Here is a 22938-nt window from a genome sequence, read left to right as displayed (position 1 = left end):
ATTTCTAGAAACTAATGAAAATAATGACACATCATACCAAAACCTGTGAGATATTACAAAAGTAGCACTAAGTGGGAAATTTATTGCATTAAATGCTTACTTCAGAAGAATTGAAAGATGGTAAATAAACAACCTAACATTTCACCTTAAAGAACTAGAAAAACAAGAACAATCCAAACCCAAAGTTAGTAGATGGAAAGAAATAATTAAGATCAGAACAGAACTAAATGAAATAGACACCCAAAAAATGATACAAAAGGTCAGGGAAACAAAAAGTTGGTTTTTTTAAAAGATAAATAAAATTGACAAACCTTTAGCAAAACTAAGAAGAGAGAAGACTCAAATAACAAAAATTAGAAATGAAAAAGGTGATACTACAACTGATACCTCAGAAATACAAGGAATCATTAGAGATTACTACAAACAATTATATGCCAAAAAATCTGAAAATCTGGAGGAAACAGATAAATTTCTGAACACATACAAACTACCAAAACTGAGCCAAATGATACAGAAAATCTGAACAGACCAATAACAATAAAAGAGATTGAAGCTGTTAACAGAAGGCTCCCAACAAAGAAAATCTCAGGACTAGATGGGTTCACAGCAGAGTTCTACAAAACCTTCAAAGAGGAATTGATACCAATTCTGTACAAACTATTCAAAAATACTGAAACAGAGGCCATTCTCCCAAACTCATCCTATGAGGCAAACATCACCCTGTACCAAAACCAGACCTAGAAACAACCAAAAAAGAAAACTACAGGCCAATATTCTTGACGAATATAGACACAAAAATGCTCAATAAAATACTAGCTAACAGAATATAGCAACACATACACAAAATTATACACCATGATCAAGTGGGATTCATTCCAGGGATACAAGTTTGTATCAACATATGCAAATCAATAAATGTGATACACCACATCAATAAAATCAAAGGCAAAAACCATATGATCATCTCTATAGATGCTGAAAAAACATTTGACAAAATTCAACATTCTTTCATGATAAAGACTCTGTACAAGTTAGGTATAGATGGAAAGTATCTCAACACAACTAAAGCCATATATGATAAACCCACTGCCAATGTCATCCTGAATGGGGAAAAGCCAAAAGCTTTTCCATTAAGAACAGGAACTCCTTCCTATTCAACATAGTGTTGGAAATACTAGCCAGAGCAATCACAGAAGAGAAGGAAATAAAGGGCGTCCGGATTGGAAAAGATGAAGTCAGACTGTCCCTGTTTGTGGACGATATGATTCTATATATTGAACAGCCTAAAGCCTCTACAAAAATACTCTTAGAGTTGATAAATGATTTCAGCAAAGTTGCAGGATACAAAATCAACACACAAAAATCAGTAGCATTTCTATACTCCAACAATGAACATGCAGAAAAAGAAATCAAGAAAGGTAGCCCATTTACAATAGCCACCAAAAAAATAAAATACTTAGGAATAAAGTTAACCAAGGATGTGAAAAATCTCTACGAAGAGAACTACAAACCACTGTTGAGAGAAATTAAAGAAGACACAAGAAGACTGAAAGATATCCCATGCTCTCGGATTGGAAGAATTAACATTGTGAAAATGTCTATATTACCCAAAGAGATCTACAGATTCAATGCAATCCCCATCAAAATTCCAATGACATTTTTTCTCAGAAATGGAAGAAACTATCCAGACATTTATATGGAATAACAAAAGACCATTAACAGCCAAAGCAATCCTGAGCAAAAAAATAAAGCTGGAGGCATAACACTATCTGACTTTAAACTATACTACAAAGCTATAATAACCAAAACAGCATGATACTGGCATAAAAACAGACACACAGATCAAAGGAATAGAATAGAGAATCCAGAAATCAACCTATACACCTACACCCATCTGATCTTTGACAAAGTCACCAAGTCTACACACTGGGGAGGAGACTGCCTCTTCAGCAAATGGTGCTGGGAAAACTGGATATTCATATGCAGGAGAATGAAACTAGACCCATACCTCTCACCATATACCAAAATCAACTCAAAATGGAATAAAGAATTAGATATACATCCTGAAACAATAAAACTCCTTAAAGAAAACATACGGGAAACACTCCAAGAAGTAGGAGTAGGTACTGACTTCATGAATATGACCCCAAAAGGACAGGCAACCAAAGGAAAAATAAACAAATGGGATTTTCTGCACAGCAAAAGAAACAATCAACAAAGTGAAAAGATAACCAACAGAGCGGGAGAAAATATTTGCAAAATATACATCTGACAAAGGATTAATATCCAGAATACACAAGGAACTCAAACAACTTTACAGTAAAAAAGCAAATAACCCAATTAAAAAATGGGCAAGGTAGCTGAATAGGCATTTCTCAAAGGAAGATATACAAATGGTCAACAGACACACGAAAAAATGCTCAACATCAGTCAGCATTCAGGAAATGCAAATCAAAACCACTTTGAGATACCATCCCACTCCAGTTAGGATGGCTAATATACAAAAAATGTGAATCATAAATGCTGGCAAGTATGCAGAGAAAAAGGAACTCTCATGCACTGTTGATGGGACTGCAAAATGGTGTAGCCTTTAGGGAAAATGGTATGGAGTTTCCTCAAACAATTACAGATAGATCTACCATATGACCCAGCTATTCCACTGCTGAAAATATACCCAGAGGATGGAAATCATCATGCCAAAGGGACACATGTACTCCCACACTTATGTTTATTGCAGCACTATCTACAATTCTCAAGAGTTGGAACCATCCCAAATGTCCATCATCAGATGAGTGGATGAGGAAACTGTGATATACCTTTACAATGGAATATTACTCTGCTATAAAAAAAAAAATGAAATACTATCATTCCCAACAACATGGATGGACTTAGAGAAAATTATATTAAGTGAAACAAGTCAGGCACAGAAAGAGAAATACCACATTTCTCACTTATTTGAGGGAGCTAAAAATAAATAAATAAATATACAAACAAATAAATGGTGGGGGGGGAGAAGACATAACAATCACAATTATTCCTTGAACTTGTTAAGACAAGCAAACAGATATGATACAGTTGGGGGTGGAGGGGAAAGAGGGAGGGGGGAATAGGAATGAGTAAAGAGACATGAAAATCAACTACAATGAAAATAAAACAAAACTTAAAAATTAGAAAATTTTAAAATTTTACAAATTTTTAAAAATTAAAAAAAAAATCGCAGTGATTTTATATATGGATTATTTTATCAAAATCTCTATAATGTATGAGTATACCACAATTAAAGATAAAACATTTTCTATTACCATATTAAAACATAATGTATAATCTTTTACAATAAAGTTAGCAGATCTTCTATCATGCTTTTAATATTTAGCCATCCAATTCTGCCATTCTAATAGTTGCTGATCCTGCTATAAAGTGGTTTTAACATGTGCTTTGGGACAAAAAAATACATAAAAACACAAAATTCAAATGTGCTTAACTGTAATAACACATTGAACATCAACTTTTAAAATCAAACCAAGGTTCAAGGGAAATTTCAAGAGGAGACAAAAAAACGGGCCAATATCTTATTTCTAAGTCATGTAACCCCACATAATGTGAAAGTTTAAGTATTCCTGAGCCTCAAGAACATAAGAAATGTCACAGTGGGCATTGTTTCTGGGGGGTCAAATGTCAACAATTAGGAGAATATACACCTAAAACAATGCTGTATGCATAATAAAACACTGAATAGATACTTCATTGAATTGTAGCTGTCCTTATCTATCAAAAAATATTATCAGCTGGGCTAGCCCCGTGGCTCACTCGGGAGAGTGCGGCGCTGGTAGCACCGAGGCCACAGGTTCGGATCCTCTATAAGGATGGCCGGTGCGCTCACTGGCTGAGCGTGCTGCAGATGACACCAAGCCAAGGGTTACAATCCCCTTACCAGTCACAAAAAAAAAAAAAAAAATTATCAGCTGAAATAACAGCTAAAAATAAAAATATAGGAGCTTTCTTTTTTCCATGGTGGTTGGCCAGTACAGAGATCAATCCCTGTGTCGGGTCCGCCGCCAGCTAACCTGAACAGCCCTAGCCTCGTTCCTTTTGGTGGGTGAGCGAATGGCCTGGGATTCCTCTTTCCCTCCTGTCCCCTTTGGAAGGAGACGGGGGAAGAGAGCCGTGAAGAGAGGTGAGCACACCGCCGGCCCCAAACCAGGCCAGTCAAAGGACACTCAGACGCGGCGGGGGTTCTGTCGAGCAGTTCTGTTTATTATCACACAACACTTGCTTTTAAAGGCAAATAGGGAAGGGAGGTTTTTACATCCTCCAATCAGCTTAAAGGTTACAAGAGCATGCATCCTATCTCAATGCCTAGCTATTGCAATCACACAGTGTTCACGAGTGCAGAAGCACGTATTTGGCCAATAAGGGCTAAGGCAAGGTTCCCGCAGACACTCCCACCCTACTTCCTCCCAGCGCAGTCTTAGGCTGCCACGTTAATATGCCCTTGTGGGCCCATAATGGCGCCGCTTGTAATGTCACTTAAGGTGGCGTTAGTTTTTAAGGACCGACATCCCTGGACCACAGTGTTATCAGCACCATGCTCTAACCAACTGAGCTAACCAGTCAGCCCCAAATATAGGAGCTTTGTGATTAGAGTTTCTGAATACTAGCTTTCCTTACTATTTCTCTAAGTCTTGGGAGGCAGAGTATCTGGCATTCAATTAAAAAGTACAAGAGACAGTTCCAATTAAGCTGACAAAAATTATAAAGAATAGTATAGGTATAATTTGACATTAAAAAGCATTTACAATTAATCTCCCAAGGAAATTTACTATTAAAACAACAAACAAAAACCATAAAATATATGCTAAACACCAACACAAGCACACAAAGACACTGGTGTGGCATTAAAGAGAAACTCAATGGTGACTATTCTAAAATAATATATGTATGTTGAGACTATTTATAAGTATTTGAATGGGTATACCCCTTATAATAAAACAAACTAATTATAACTCCAAACTCCCTATTTACTAGAATACAATTTAAACAATAGATGCTACAGAAGTTTCTCTTTTAAAAAATGATAATTGTTTCAAACAAAGACAACTAAATTTAATCTGCAAAGACAACATGACAAAAATTCTGGCTAAAAACTTTCAGTACAATGCTCTAATTAAAAGTGGGGAATATGATTAGAGGCATACTAAAACACAAAGCAAAATTCCTGTCAAGAGAAACTTGAATTCCATTAAATTCTGCTTACTATCCTTCCAATACATTTCTTTTTGCTCAAGTTAGCCAGAGTCAGTTTCTGTTGCTCACAATCAAGGAACCCTAACTGATATCTCTAGATACCCAATCCTAGGTTAAGAGTGGCCTGTTGAAAATGGGGCATATTTACAAAATAGACTGGTTCGATTACCATAACAAAAAAAGCTTAAATTTTAGGCACAGTCAAATTTTTAGAGACTACTGAATAAGTATACAGAAGGTCAAAGCCTTGCTCTAATTGTCACCAAGCAATTTCTGTTGGAAGTTTGGGAATAGAGTCAGAGTTCAATATATATTTCATAGGCATGAGCTATCAATTCATTTATTTTTCTTTCTGAAGGCAAATTATGATCTAATTCATCATTTGGTTTCCTAGGCATATCATTTTCTACTTTAAATTTTTTTAAATGAGTTCTTATCATGAATGAATATTTCAAATATTTTTAATATTTTAAAATAAATTTTAAATATTTTATTTTTATATATTTTTTAAATCTTTATTACATTTTCCCCAAAAGTAGCACATACTTGAAGCAAATCAAATACAAAGATTAATAGAGAAAAAGTTAATTTTTCCTCTACCTCATCCCTTTAGGTCCCACTTTCCTTAAATAACTAAAACTGATAATTTGGTATATATACTTTCACAGACTTTTGCATATTCACACAATTTCTTTTTATACAAATGAAATCACATTATACACATTACTCAACTTACCTAACAATACATCTTGGACATACCTCCAGAATATAGCATATAACTCAATTCATTCTTTTTAATTGCTGCTTAATAATCCACTGTATGGACACATCACACTTAGTGATGGAATTCAATTAGTGATGGGAGTAGAACTGTCAGAATGTTTCCAGATTATTTTGATTTCCAATCCAATTAATGGTGTAATTAACATTCTTGTACATGTATCCTTATATACGGGAGGACAGATAGCAAAAAGTAGAATTGCTGGGTCAAAAAGAATGAAAAATGATACTTACACTTTTTTAAACCTTGCATTTGGAAAAATTTTAGTATATACAAAAATAAAAGGAATAAAAAATAATGAACTCCCATTTACCCATCATTCAACTTTAACAATTGCCAAATTTCAATGCTCCCTTTTCCCCTTTTCTATGAAATTTAAACAAATTCCTTTTTTGTATTTTTGTCTCCATGAATGACTATAAAAGTTTATCAAAATCCTTTTGGAACACTAGTTATATAGTAACCTCCAGCTTTTATAGCCTCTTTAATTTTATACATAAAAACTTAAAATTAAAAAAAAAAAAAGTTACCCATAATATTCACTTCCTCCCTCCACTGAGCTCTTTGCAATGGAGAAACAGCAGAATCAAAGCATCTAAGACAGCAGAAAAAGAGACTAGGAAAGACCATCCTAAAAGCATAAAAAGACCTTGAGAAGGAACAATATCAGGCAGGCACAGAGTATATTAAGTGACAGAAGCAACAAAGAGAAAGAAAAGGGTAACATTAAGTAGATTTTTAAAAGCTAGCATTAGCTGGTAGGAAAAGTACTTAAGGGATTGTTGGTGGTCTGAGTGGGAAATTTAAGCAAAGAAATAGCAATTCAAGAGGAATAGGGCATGCAATTTGAATGTATTTTGGAACTAGCTGCTTAAAATATGTTGCACTGATCAAAAAACTAGATGAATAGCCACTTAGTACTCTCCCAGCAAAAGATATTTGGAAGGAAAAACATCACCAATGTGTAACAAAATAACATTCATTTCTTTTTAAATACCAGTAACATCCCTACTAAAGAAGAACAATATAGAATGTGTATATATGTACACATACATTCAAAAGTAATACTAATGTGAATGTATTCCTGGAAAAATAAAAGCCATGTAATGAAATTTTAAATGTAGTAGAGACATGGGCTATTTAAAGGAATCCTAAAGTAGATTATTTTATGCAGTGAACATTTTATAAAATAAAGAATAATACACTAATTCATTTTACTTAAAGTGTGGTTTCCTGTTTTAAATATTAAGGTCACTAATCCACAAAGCATTTATTGAGTATCCACTATATAGGCACTGTACATACTCAAACAAAACATCACTCCTGCCCTTTAGGGGCTTATAGTCTAGTGAGTGATTTAGACAAAATTATAATGTGATACAGTTTAATGGCATTATTTTAAAAGTCTATAGATTAACATAGGAAGGACCACTGAACTGTGGCTTAGGAGAGTCAGCAAAGGATTTATAGAGAAGCTGACATCTGAGCTGAATGCTGAAGGCTAAAAAGTTCTGAAATGAGGGGAGAAAGAATTTCTAAAACTTATACAAAGCCTTGGTGATTTATCTCAATACATTTAAATTGGAAATATTTTTCTTTTTTTTTGTCGTTTTTCGTGACCGGCACTCAGCCAGTGAGTGCACCGGTCAGTCCCATATAGGATCCGAACACGCGGCGGGAGCGTCGCCGCGCTGCCAGCGCAGCACTCTACCAAGTGCGCCACGGGCTCGGAGGAAATATTTTTCTAATGGAGATTTAACAACCATATGTAGTTTAGTTAAAAGTATTAAAAATTTTTTAAATTTTTTGTTATACTATTTATGTGAGATTGATGTATGTGTGTGCATATACATGTGTATGTGTTAAAGATGGTAGCTAAAGATTTAGAGTGAATTCACGTATTATCTTCCACTCCCTTCCTGATACCCCATCTCAAATAAAAGTAAGTAGATTTAAAAGCAAAATGAGGGTTCATAAAGACACAAGAACAGCAAAAAGCTGAATCCTAACTCAGTAACTGTGGGGAAGCTAAGAAGCGACCAGATTTATATCTCTGTGAGTGTGGGCAAGAATGGGCTAAATACAAGGATTTGTGGAAAACCTACTAATGAAGCAGTTAGATCTTGAAATCTCATCTGTCGCTACAAAGAACTTGGCAACTGCCCCTCCTTCACCCTATCTGATGTCTTCTGGTCTAGTCTCTCCAGATTGGAGGGCATTAGCGCAGTTGAGGGAGGGTGGTATTGGAGAAGGTAAAATACTTTTGAAACGGGAAATTAAGTAACTGTATATTGAGAATCTTCTTCCTACCCATCTTCTAAAATGCTAGCAGCTATGGTATACACACTCTCCAAAGCAGCAGACTCAAAAGAGTTTCTCTGGAAAACTGACCAACTCAAAAGAAACACCTAAAACATATGGGCATTCAGGGTTTCCCAAGAAACAGCCCAGCCAGATATCACAGAAAAACTTGTAATCAACAAGCTAGAATATCACTGTAACTTCCAATCGGATTTGTGGTACACAACTCTAAGAATCACCAGATATTTGATGAAAGCCTCTATTATAAAAGACAGAGGCTAAAGAAAATAAACAGAAAAAGTAACCTGAAGAAAATAGAGACTATAAAGAGAGAAGAAAAAAAACTTTCAGTAATATCTTCAAAAAAAAGTAAAAGAAGCAATGAAGAAATAGAAAAAGAATGCTATTGGGAAAATAAACTAAGAAAGAGCTTTTGGATGTTGTCTTGGTCCATTTTCTGTTGCTATAACAGAATTGAGACTGGGTAATTTATAAAGGAAAGAGGTTTATTTAGCTCACAGTTCTGGAGGCTGGGAAGTCCAAGACTGGGCAGCCTGCATTTGGTCAGGGCCTCCTGCTGCTCCAAAGCATGGTGGAAATTCAGAAGGGTAAGTAAGCTCATGGGAAAAGAGAGTAGACGAAGCAGACTGATCCACTTTATAACAACCCAGTCCCAAGAGAATTGCATTAATCACTTTATTAAGGAGGAGCCCGTCCCCATGACCCAAACATCTCCCACTAGGCCCCATTTCACAACACTGCCACATTGAAGAATTAAGGTCCCAACACATGAACTTTTGGGGGACACATAGCAGACATTAAAAAGCACAAAAATAAAAATGAAAAATTGAACAGAAAAGTTGAAAGATAAAGTTTTGGAACTATCCCTGAGAGTAAAGAAAAAGTAAAAAAGATGCAAAACAGAAGATGCAAAGGTAATTAGAGAACCTGTCCAGGATAAACAACATTCAAAAAATGAAAGATTCAGAAAGAAACAACAGAGAACACAGAAGGGAGGAAATCATTAAAGAAATAACTCAAAAAAATTTTCCAGAACTGAAAAATACGACCCTCTAAATTGAAAATGATGCTCACCAATATGTCCAACACAATATTTGGAAATAGAGCCACACCAAGATACTATGGCATAAACCTCTAGAACACTGGGAATAAGAGACAATTCTATCACGTTGCAGAGAGAATTAACATTTTTCATAAAAGAGATAAAGATTTAGAACAGCAACGGACTTCTCAAATGCAACACTAGAAGCTACAATACACTGCTGTAAAATTTTGAAGGGGAAATTACTTTATATTCTATCATTTTATATCTAACCAAAGTATCACAAGGTCTCAAAAAAATTACTTCCCCACACCTTCTCAGAAAGCCGCTGGGGTGTATAATCCTCCAAAATGACAAAATAAACAGAGAAAGCCATGGGATTTGGAATGAGATCCAACACAAAAGAGGTTAAATGAAACCTCAGGTTGACAGTGAAGGGATTTTTCAAGATGAAAGGTTTGCAGCAGCCTAGAGATCAGACTGGAACAAGTCAGAGGATTCAGAAAAGACTTGGAACATGGAATTGATGGTCTACATATAGATAATTTTAACTGAAAATACATTGTCTTTAAAATAAAATCATGTCCTGAGACAATATATTCATGCTACTAAATTTATATTTAACGTAGAGTAAATCAAGACTTTTTCTTGCCCAAATTCTAAAAATTATCAGGGTAAATTCTTCATTGGTGAAGCAATGTAACTATTTTGAAATATGTTTCTTGGTGAGATTTAAGACATAATTCACAGAAATCATCCAAGTACCTGGATGCATGAGACACTAAGATATATATCCAGATTTTAATACACAGTAGTTTCTTCAACATATGTAGAAAGACTATTTTATTGCTTTGTAGAAGTTCAACGCTGAGAAATCATTTGACAATTGGAAATACAGGACAGCACAAAATAAGAACTTAATAAATACTTGTTGATATTGCGCTTTCCTTTCCAATCTATAAATAAACAAGAAGAGGCAAATGAAGACCAAGTTAACACATATTTAAGTATACATGCACACACACACATACATATACTCACAAATATTTAAAATTTCTCCTATAGCTCTACATTACTTTTCAATTTCATTTTTTAAATACATTTCACAAGTTTAACTCGAATAAGTTTCAAAAATATGTTTTCTTAAACATATTTTTTAAATGGCTGTTGAAAGATATTTAAAATAGTGTTAGCTTATTTTTTATTACGTAGAGTAGCAAATATTCGTTAATAGCTATTGCCATTCATAGATAGCATGGGAAAAAAATATTTTCTAAAGATTAATGACTAACTTATTGGATTAAAAAAAGGCTTATTACAAAAGAATTCATAAGTATTTTATTCAATTAGCTTTGATAAACAAAATGAATAACGAGAATTGGCTCTTCTCAAGTAAATAACTAATCTAGAAAATGTACAAAGATAAGCATATCTTACATGCCTCCAAATATATAATAGGTATTAGGGGTTGCAAATTCAAATGTCCATGGATGAAGCAGTAAGGACTGAGGAAAAATAAAGAACATGCTAGCTCCAGATAATGATTACCATGTGATCTTAGACTCAGGCCACAAGATAATTTTTTTTTTCTCTAAAAGAAACTGGAAATCTAGGTTTTTGTGTGAATTTTCCTTATTTTTAAATGTTTGCAGTAATTCTTTTTTTTTATTTTTTCAAATTATTGCATTAGTTAAAACGTGTATGTGTTCTAAATTCAGTTTCTTTTAGCTTGTGGGGCTTGTGGTATGTATCCTCTAGAAATCGAGACCTAGATTTTCCATTCTGTTATGTAGAGTAATATATCAAATATAAATACACTTGTTTAGAATCAATGAGTTTGAGTGTGACTTGGAATTTAAATGAATCAATGCATACTTATTGAATACCAATTGGGCCAGGCCTTGTACAAGGTACTATGATGGGATAAAGAGGTATAAATGGATATAAACAATTAATGTAAGTTTCCAATCTTTCTCCTTCTTTGTTTTCTACACATACATATATAACTTATCATCTAAACCAGGACACTGTGGGAAGTGAAAGGAGGAACTGTTAATAATCATGCTATGAGCAAGTGGGGCCATGCCAAGCAAACACGGCAGCACAGTTCCTCTAACTAAAAGAACCTGATCTGTGTCACTCTCTTCCTCTCCTTCCAGTCTGCCTACCCCAGGCTCATATCCTGCAAGGAAGATCACGACTTGAAAGTCTTATTCCTCAGTTCTGTGATAAAGAATCAGAGGAAAGGGGGTAAAAAGGAAGACAAGAGAATTGTCTTATGACAGATAATGAGAATTACAATTGTTTTCTGAGGTTTTTGTTTGATTGTTTTGTATTTAAGAGGTGCAGAACCAGCAGCAATGTGAGATGGCAGCAAATGGGGAGAGGGAAAAAAAGGAAATTGTAAGAAAAACTGGTGGAGACGGTGCTATCATCAAGTCATTTAATCAAGAGAGGTAAAATACTCAAGTCATTTGAAAATACTTTTTGTTGCCTGGACTTCAGATTAACATCCTCTAAGACTGAACCACAGAGACTATGGTTTTATAAATATTGTAGAAGTATAATACATGGTCCCTGCAATCAAGAGAGCTAAATTTTATTTTGAGAGAAAAAGATTAACAAACAGGTAATACAGTATGATATATAATTGAATGCTAAGTTGTGGGATACGAACTACAAATGTGTAGGACGTAAGAGAGAAAGATCAAAGAGAGCAATGAGTCAGTCCCTCCCCCACTCTTGTTATTCTAATCTCTCTTCTACAGGAATCCAGGGGATAAGCACAAGCAGAGGAGAACTTGCGGTTTTCATTAAATATATGTCATTTCTCAATTGTACATAAAGGCAGTCCAACCCATCCCCACTAAAGTCTGATTAAGTTGTCAAATATTAAAATAAAACCAAAGTCCAGGATTAATCAAAATAATATTTGTCTTTCTTTGACTTTCACACAACTAAAAACGATACTTTTTCATACCGTACACAAGTACTGACAGTTGACTCTGTACTCCACAAATATGTATAATCAATTATGTTTCAATTTAAATAAATAAACAAATAAATAAAAACCCATGATACTTTATTTTTTTTAGTTGTAAAAGTGATGCCAATTGTCAGGACCTCCTGTGAATCAGCAATGACACAGAAGTCTGGCCTCCAGCAGCCTGGAAGGGCAAAGGCTTCAGACAAACCACAAATTTCCCACTGCAGCAAAAATTCCACCTGATCAAGCATACTAGAACAAGCAAATTGTGAGCATGTGGCGCAACTCCAATATACATAATACATCCACATTTTTCATACACACAGAATGATTTGAAACTTTTCCTCATTCCTTCCCATGAACTGTCCCCACCTCCTAGGATATAAGGCAAATATTCACATTCAGGGGAAGAGTGGAGAGTAAATACTGAGAGGGGAGAATAAAAAAAAAAAGAGGTAAATATAAACAAACACCAAGTTCATTTAATCATTAAGTAGTTTGTTCACATCAAGGATTCATAAGAGTAGTGCAATACACGCAGGCCATACATATGTCCAAATATCCACAATTCTCTGTGGAAAGGGTGTTCGCAATCCAAACAACTTAGCTAAAGACAATAATATCCTTTCAGTTGTATAATTTATGTTTAAGCAATTTTTAAATATCACTAAAGTCACTCTTCATTGGAAAAAGAGTTATACATAAACATAAATCAGTATTACTACTGTATCGCTGTTGCAAAAAAGCAGCACTTCTCGGAAAAAAAAAAAGCTGAAATAAAACAAAACTCACATTTGGTTTAAGACTACTAAAAGAAAATGCATTCTTTCTCCCCTATCCTCACTCCCCAAGTCCCCACTCCATTAGATTGTCAACCTTTCAGAAACCCTGGAGAGCCCATTTTCCAGTGACCTTTAATCAGTTTCCTCTGAGACACAATCTGCTGAACAGAATTCTTTTCCATTTCCCAAAGTTATTTTCTAGCCCTCCAAGTTACCACTGTTAGTTTCAATTCCCATCATGAACTTTTAAAATTCATTTCTGGCCATTTGGGAAAATGTAACCATCAAGAAATATAGTAGAATAGTTGTAAATTCTTGTGTGACCACTTACTAAATCTTTAAGAAAGTTACCTTGTTATGGGTATCAGTTTCCTCACCCCTTGCAAAGTTGTTAAGATTATTAAGTGGGATAATAGTTACAAAGTTCCTGACAATATGTAAAGGATGCAAAAGTAATGGTAGCTATTTAAATAGAAGATAGAGAAAGGAGTACTATTCAGTATTTGCTCAGGAAAAAAAAGAGACTCCCTTGGCATACCTTCTGCTAAAACTTGGAGGCACCTAAATTAGGAACATCCCTTCAGACATTTAAAGAAGACAGAAACTAGCAGCTTAACGACAAAGACATAAGCTACCTTCCAGTATTGTGCTGATGAGGGCATATGAATCTAGAAGGATTACAGAGTTCATTTCAGTCTTCTCACCTTCTATTATCAAAGAGAATTCTTCCAATTCTGTAAATTCTCATTTCAGGTAAAAATTTTTTTAAATGCATTAAAAAGAGATACCTTCTAAATGTTCCTTCCATGGTAAATAGTAATAACAAATATATAGGACTGTGTTTATAGTTTAGATGCATGCTTACGCAATATTGCGCCAAAAGAAAAACTGCCCTGATAACTAAGGAGTGAGGAAGTCAGACAGCTGGAGACACATGGTTAGGGAAACTACCATCTAGCCACCTAACCTAACCTCCAGAAATCTTTTAAAACAGACTAAGAATCAAAAACTACATGTACATTGTGATCTTAAAGAGGGGCTAAGAACCAAATCCAGTACAACTGGCTTTGAGGTCCCATTTATAATCTCAGGGCTGCTGACCATTACCCATGCATACTACCCATTGACAACCTTATGCATTTATTTTCTGACACAACTTATAAATGATCTGTGCCCAAAACCCACTGACTTTAACCTCTTTATATTGCCTTGACTTAATATGATGCTAAAATGATTTGATCTCTGATTTCTTATCTCGTAAGTGTATGGGGAGACTAATTCATTAACATCTAACATGCTGTGAGCTCCTTGGAGAAAAGCACTACAAAATATTTTCTATTTTCTCATTGGTAAACTAAATTGCTCCTTTTTTTCACAGTGTTGTCCCAAGCAATTTAAGATTTTATCACAGCTTACAGTCAAAAAATGAATACTCAATTTGGAAGTTAGAGTATTTTTTTAAAATAACATTGCTTTTTCCAGTTACAAAAGTAACACATGCCATAAAAAATTCAAACTATTCTGACAAGTATAAAGAAAGTGAAAACCACCCATAATCCCAACACCCCAACAAAGCACTGAGCATTGAGACACACAGTTCTATGCGTATATATCCCTACAAACATACTTAACAGGCATATGCATTTTACAAAATAAGATCATTATTTCCTGTACTGATTTTTTCTTAACCTAATATGTTTTATTAGGACTATGAATAGCTATATACAGTACCCCATTGTATGGATTATCCACAATTAAACATTTACATTTTTTCCAGTTACTCATTGTGCTTCAATGAATCCCTTTACATACAGCTTTGCACACTGATTTCATTATTTTTTTTAGAAAGGGAATTCCCAGTCAAAATATATGGATACTTAAAATTATGAAAGATATTGGCAGGCTGCCTCTGGAAAAGTATAATCAAATTACCCTCCCGTCAACACTGTTGAGAATGTCCATTTCCCTATAATTCACTTTTTATTGCTTATCTTCTCTCATCTTTGTCAACCCGATAAGCAAAAATTACATCTCACTGTTTTAATCACATTTCCTCGATTACTAGTACAATAATTATTTGCTGTACTTGTAGAACATTATTTCTTTTGTGAAATACTTCCTAATTTTCGGCTATGTTTTTCTTTTTCTTACAGATTTGCAGATGCCTGTCTTTTTGTTATTGATTTGTGGGAGCTCTTTATACAAAATATATATGTCTGCATATATGTCATAAATAATAATTACCAGTTTGTAACTTGTATTTCAACTTTTTTTGATGCTGCTTTTTTTTTTGTCTTTTTTGTCTTTTTCGTGACCGGCTCTCAGCCAGTGAGTGCACCGGCCAGTGCTATATAGGATCCAAACCCACAGCGGGAGCGTCGCTGCACTCCCAGTGCCGTACTCTCCCGAGTGCGCCACGGGCTCAGCCCTGATGCTGCTTTTTGAATAAAGTATCTTTAAATCTTAATTGAGTCAATCTGTTAATCTTTAAATCCATGGGGTTTGGGTCATACTTAGAAGGGCTTCCTTATTTCAATATAATAAAATTATTTATCTGAAATATGCAGGAATGTTAAGATTTCTAATTAAATACCTAATCCATCTTAAATCTATTTTGGAATATAGTATAAAGGATGGGGTCACCTTTATTTTTTCAATCTATACATATTTTTTAATTCATAGATAACATTATATGTTTTTATCATGTGCAACATGTTTTGCTGTATATATACATTGGCAAAAGGTTAAATCTAGCCAATTAAGAAATGCATTATCTCACATAGTTATTATTTTTGTTGTAATAGCACATAATATCCACTCTCTTTACATTTTTCAAGAACACAATATACTGTCATTAACTATAGTCACCTTGCTGTACAATAAATCTCTCGAAATTTATTCCTCCTAACTGTAATTATTATCATTTGACCAACATCTCTCTATCTCCCTCTTACCCCTCTAAACAACCCAGCCTCTGATAACCACCATTATACTCCCTACTTCTATGAGATCAACTTTTCTAGATTCCACATGAGTGAGATTGTGAAATATTTATCTTTCCATGCCTGCTTGTTTTACTTAACATCGTGTCCTCCAGGTTCATCCATGTTGCTGCAAATGACAGAATTTCATTCTTTTTTATGGCTGACTAGTATTCCATTGTGTATATATACCACCTTTTTTAATCCATACATCCCCTGATGGACACTTAGGTTGGTTCTATATCTTGGCTGTTGTGAATAATGCTGCAATAAACATGGGAGTGCAGATATTTCTTCAAAATATCAATTTTGTTTCCTTTGGATATATATAGTAGTGAGATTGCTGGATCATACTAAAAGCAAAAATAGACAAATGGTATTACATCAAACTAAAAATCTTCTGCACAGCAAAGGAAACAATCAACAAAGGGAGGAGACAACCCAGAAAATGGGAGAAAATATCTGCAAACTATACATCTGACAAGGAGTTAATATCCAAAATACATAAGGAACTCAACTCAATAGCAAAACAACAAATAATCTGATTTAAATATGGGCAAAAGACCTGAATCTACATTTCTCAAAAGAAGACATACAAATGGACATACAAAAAAATGCTCAACATCACTAATCATCAGGGAAGTGCAAATCAAAACCACAATGAGGTATTACCTCACTCTAGTTAAGAGGGCTATTATCAAAAAGACAAAAGATAAGTGTTGGCAAAGATGTAGAAAAAAGAGAATCCTTTTACACTATTGGTGGGAATGTTTTAGCACATCCATTATGGAAAACACTATGGAAGTTCCTCAAAAAATTAAAAATAAAACTACCATATTATTCTTCTAAATTCCTAGTTAGTGGTCCCAGTACTATTTATTGAAGAATCCATCCTTTCCTCTCTCACTGAAATTCCATCTTCACCATATGATAAATCACATGTATGTAGGTCTTTGTAAACCTTCTAAACTAAGACATTGATGTCTATGTGTATTTCTGTATTAGTGCCATATTATTTTAACTCTGTAGTTTTACACTGTGTTTTCACATAACAAAATAATATAAAATATTAAAACAGGATGGCACACCAAAAATATTTCCTATCTTGTGTTATTTTCCAAAATATTTTTAAAATATATTTCCAAGATATTGAAAAAGTTCAAAAATAAGGCAGATGATATTAATGCTAAAAATAAAAAATAATAAAAATGTTATTTACAGCCTACATAGTGCTTTCAACATTGTCTAATTTTATGTTCACCACACTACAAGGTAGCTATTGTTTCTTATTTAGTTTTACATAGGGAGTTAAGACTTGCTCAAAGACTTACCTATAATCAGACAACTAATAACTAGCAGAGCTAAAACCTGAACTTCATATCCCATGCTCCTTTACGACTACAATAATTTAAAAATAGAGCAATGATCCATAAACACCCAAATTTTCTCATTTTTTAATCAAACTCCTTTATGAAGTGTTTATGTGCATATATGTGTATATGTTTCTGTGTGTATATATATGTACAAAGCATATATGTATATATATAAGTAATATGTATATATGTGTATATATGTAATATATATCTATGTATACATGTACACATATATACATATTACATATATATCTATGCATACATGTATACATATATACACATACAAGGATACTTTAAAAAGTTCATGGAAAGATTTGCATTATCTTTTAATTTTATTTTTCCACAAAATTTGAAGTATTCCCATACACACATATATATAGTTGGCTCTCTGCTTCTGTGGCTTCTGCATCCATGGATTCAGTCAACCACAGATCAAAAATATTTGGGAAAAAAATTGCATCTGTACTGAAGATGTACAAACTTTTGTTCCTTGTCATTATTCCCTAAACAATACAAGGGTACTACAAAAATTTCATGGAAAGTTTTGTATTCCTTTAATTCTGTTTTTCCATGAAATTTATGAAGTACCTTCATACAATGTAACAACTGTTTACATAGCATTTGTATTGTATTAGTTATTATAAGTAATCTAGAGATGATTTGAAGTGTACAGGAGGATGTGCACAGGTTATATGCAAATACTTTACCATTTTTATCAGGGACTCAATCATCCGTGCATTTTGATATCCATGGGAGATCCTGGAACTAATCCCCCATAGATACCGAGGGATAACTGTACACCTTTATTTGAGTGAGGAAAACATTTTTAAATCCAAGCTGACATTCTTGAAGTTTTGATAATTCCAACAATATTACAAACTCTAACTATATAACACAATAACAATGAGACAGAAAAACTGAACATTTGGACCGTATTTCATAAGAAAATATTATCTTTGGTTTCCCAAATACTGATAGAAAGTAAAATAAAAATATTTTTTATTTCAATAAGAATCTTTCCTTCAGTAATATGTGATTAGATCAGTTTTGGATAAATCACAAAACGCATCCTGGTATCAGACCACTACAAAGCAAAGACAATATCCATGTGCATTAAAGTCCAGATCAACTCTAGGATTCACTGGGGAAAAAGAAAACACCATTGTCACATGTAAGAGTATATAAGGCCATGGGTCTACAAATTTCTCCAAGGGACAATGAGATACCAACTACCAAAGGGTCCTCTTACGTAGCCCATTTAAAAAATTTTTTCAAAGAATGGCAGAAGGATTTTACCAATAAATTTCCCAAATATAAATTGCAACATTTGCTAAGAATTCTGATTCACACTAGGTTATTGCAATGATGTATAACTATTGACTTCCTATACTTTAAAGGCTTGTAGACATCATATTGTATATGAAAAATTGTATGAGAAGTAGTACTATCTGTTCATGCTATCCAACAATGGATGATGTGCTTAAGAAATGCAAATGAAGCTATAATACCCCCAAGCTTGGATGAAATTTTATAAATACCAAATTATTCTATTAGATACTGTGATATCCAAATTTGGATCAACTAAGCCCTGAGGAAAATCACATTTTAAAAAATTCATTTCGCTACTGGAAAAAGATGACTTTGGAGGAAGAAACTGACTTTGGAAAAGACATCGCATGGTGGCACTTCATTGACTAGACGTTAGGGGACAGGCTAGAAAGGAGACTCCGCCCACAAAGGAAACAGAAGCAAGAAATCTGCTGTGATACTCACAAACAGAACACTCCCCTGTTACCAAAGGTATCTAAGCGACACGTCAAACGAAACAGAATCAGCCGGCACCTCGCTTGAGGTGAAGGATGTCATCCTCTACTTTTCCCTAGGTAGCTTGCCAGCATCTCTTTCCAGGCATGATGAATTAATAGAAAGCATGACTTGTCTGCAGAGCAGCTTTGGTATCTAGAAGGAAATAGGTTCTGGAGTAGTAGAAACCAAAGAATGAAATATGCATATCGAACCCCAAGTGAAGGTAAGCAAAAAGAAAGCTTGAATTTCAAAATAGTTTGTTTTCCAAAAAGAAGGTGGGGATCACATACTGTATAGCAATAAATCATTACACAGAACTTATTAATTCTTTATGAGATTTGTTTTCATTTCTTCCTACAACATTCAAAGGAATTCAAGCAGTGAAAGGATATATCGAAAATATAAAACACTATGCAAGTTATACATTTAAAAATACAATACTTCTAAACAATAAAAAAATACAAAAAATATTTTCTTTTCCTTTTTTTTTTTTTTTTTTTGAAAGATGACTGGTAAGGGGATCTTAACCCTTGACTTGGTGTTGTCAGCACCACACTCTCCCAAGTGAGCCATGGGCTGGCCCTATATTTCTTTCCTAATACATCAGGAAATAAGAAACTATCATTTATTTTTCGAAAGTAAAGAGGTTTTCCCATATCTTTTTGGTTAGAGAATGACAAATCCAAGAAGACTGGTGCTTTCATCTTTGAAAGTTTGCAGTGAATACAATCAGCCCCTTATTTTAAAAATTAACTTAAAATCGATATTAAAGGTTCCACTAAACCATGAATATATTGTGTTTTCTATATACACACATACAAGGTTCTTGTGACTATAAAATATTTTAATTAAGTTATTTTTTCTGTTATCAGGAAGTAATATGAGTCTGCAAACAAATTCCTAAAATAAATGGTAATTGCATCTATTGGCTCTTTTCATACTATTAGGAAATTTTTTCCTCATTCTAAATATCCTTCAGTGTACTATCATGGTGATGATTTAGAAACTAATACTCTTGTGTAGAACTTTCACTCTCTATCAAGGTTAACAAGACCAAAAGTATTCCTTTAAAGCTAGAAGTACAAATATTAAACTGATATTTAAAACAAAAACAAGAAAAATTGAACTTAAAAACCAAACAGAAAAAAAAGTATCTTTTGTATTAACAAATTTCTGATTATATTAAAATACATTAGAAATAAATCAAATGGAAATGTTTAAACACATCTTTACATGTTTACATGGTGAAAGCTCACGGTTATTATTCAAGGTATTTTATTCTAACTATACTGGGCAGTAAGACAGAATTATGGTTATGGCGCCCTCTGCTGGGATTTCTAGTCACAAATTCACCCAATTTCAACTTTCTGTGTAAAAATAATATTTTTCAGGCATCAAGTGAAAAATCACTTTTTCAATCCACGATCACTTTACACCCAAGGTTATATAACAGTTACAATCAATATTTACCTTATTAGAACAGGACTTTACCAATTTATCATTAAATGAAACCAGTATAGATTTTTCCTTTAAAATAAAAAGAATAAATATAAAAGGCACACCAAAAAACATATTTTAATAGGTCTTACTTTTATCCCCACTTCTATCACTTGGCAATATACTCAGGTTTTTAAAACCACATTTATAACAAGACATTTTAACAAATTACTATTTTGGTAATTTTATCTAATTTTTCTTCTTTGTTATTTCAATCAAAATAGTTTAAGACATCAGAATAACACTTAATAAGATTATCTTCTTTATTAGAAAAAAACTGAAAGAAGTTTTAGGGGTACTCATTACCAGTAATAATTAATAAATAACTTCTATACTGTGTCAACTCTAAGGCACATAGTATGTTATGCATTTTCTATACATTATATCCAGTCCTAGGAGATGGAAAAAAACAAGGCTTATGGGGATGATATACACTGCTCAAGATGAATTTCAGAGCCAAGATTCAAATATAGGTGGGTCTCCTTCCAAAGTCTCAAACATTTCTACCACACAACAGACAGCAGCGAAAAAAATACCACTAACATGTAATCTCTCCATTTGCTAATGCAACAACAATTTGTGGGGGGAGAAGAGGGGACAAGTCAATGAATGGGAAGAAAATTTAGAGAAGGACAAGATAGTTATTCATGTCTAAAATAATAATTTAGAACTTTAGGAAATTATTTTTATTTTACATAATGCTGTCAGCTAGTGACCCTATTTCATACTGGGTCACTGGGGACAGTACTTAACTTTTATGTTACTGAATCAAAAATTCTGCATTTAACATTCTAGGATCATATTCTGAAATTACGTATGCATAAGCCTGACTTAATGATATTTAACATTTCCCCCAAACTAAAGGAGAATTGAAAATGTCTCCTAAACCACCATTAGCATCCCTTTCCCAGTACTTGCCTAGCCCAAAATAAAAATATGAGATATGTCTAAGAATTCAGTAAGTGCCAGCATGTTGAAACTAAAAGATACACCTGTCACCGTCCATGAAAAAGAAACCCACATTATTTTAAATACTTTAGGATAATTTTAGGATATTTATAGATTCCTTAGTGACAAAATACATAAATATTTTTCTATAAAATCAAAAGCTTGTCATGATGTGGGCACAGGAACAAAAGTATTGCCTGAGTATTACTGGACATTATTCTATGCAAATCCATGCATTTGATAAAGCTGCACTATTAGCAACATATATTATTTAAATTCAGACAATAAGTAATTACAGTTCTGAAATCTCTTTTAAGAAAAAAAGTACTATTTTTACATTTAAAATGGTCATATTTCACTGGTAATTCACTATCTTAAGAAAAATATGCTGCTCAAAAAACCTAAAGGACTACACAGCTCCTATCATGTATGTTATTGAACTCAGTGACAGAAAGATATTCTTGACTGATTTCTTTCATCACATGAAATTAATTTTAAGAATTATTTGAGAGATTTTCTTTGTGGAGAAATCTATCATTACTTAATCAGAGATCAGATGAAAAGTCAATATATTCTATAATATTATAATACTGCATCAAACAAAAACATTCTGATATTAAAGTATATTAGCATCAAGATAAACATGTTCTGGGTTTACTCTGAAGTGAAAGTACGAAGAAGTAGGGAGTGTCAAAGAAAGCATCCAAAACACAGCAAAGAAGGAAGAAACAACCCCCTTGTTGGATTAACTGAGGTCAAAATGGAAACAAGAAACAAAAAGAACATTACCGGAGAGTCCAGTTTTTCTTCTGACCTATATTCTGTAACACACACACACCTATAAAGTGTGAAAACTGCCAAATCCCATTTAGTTGGTGCATCTTACATATGATGCTTATTTTGCAGCTAGACAATAGAGTTTCTACTTTATATACATATACACACACACTTTAGTGAGCATAATAAATATTAGTAAAAAATTGTTTAAAACCAACTATAATTTCACTTTTAAAAACACTAAATATACTTCTATATAGTAAGCATATAACTTACAAATATTTCCCGTATTGTCAAAGCTGGTAAGAACATCTTCAACATTCAAGGACCCACTATTATGCCTAGAAAGGAATAAAGAATTTTCTTAAATGATTCTGAAATATAAACATTTTTTAATTT

The 22938-nt window shown here is 33.5% G+C and overlaps 1 protein-coding gene across 3 annotated transcripts in view; it reads right to left on the bottom strand.

The window, feature by feature from the left end:
- Positions 1-22938, bottom strand: part of CAMKMT (calmodulin-lysine N-methyltransferase) — a 391924-nt gene that overhangs the window by 342040 nt on the left and 26946 nt on the right. For all 3 annotated transcript variants that reach the window (XR_010021683.1, XM_063078638.1, XM_063078639.1), the window contains exon 3: positions 22816-22880. Coding sequence is in view for 2 of the 3 variants with exons in the window: in XM_063078638.1 (XP_062934708.1) it covers positions 22816-22880 (65 nt within the window). In the remaining variant the exon portion in view is untranslated. The remainder of the gene's footprint in view (positions 1-22815; positions 22881-22938) is intronic.

This window comes from Cynocephalus volans, chromosome 14 (genome assembly GCF_027409185.1).
Source record: "Cynocephalus volans isolate mCynVol1 chromosome 14, mCynVol1.pri, whole genome shotgun sequence".
Lineage (NCBI taxonomy): Eukaryota > Metazoa > Chordata > Mammalia > Dermoptera > Cynocephalidae > Cynocephalus > Cynocephalus volans.
This window is presented reverse-complemented; position numbering and strand designations above follow the sequence as displayed.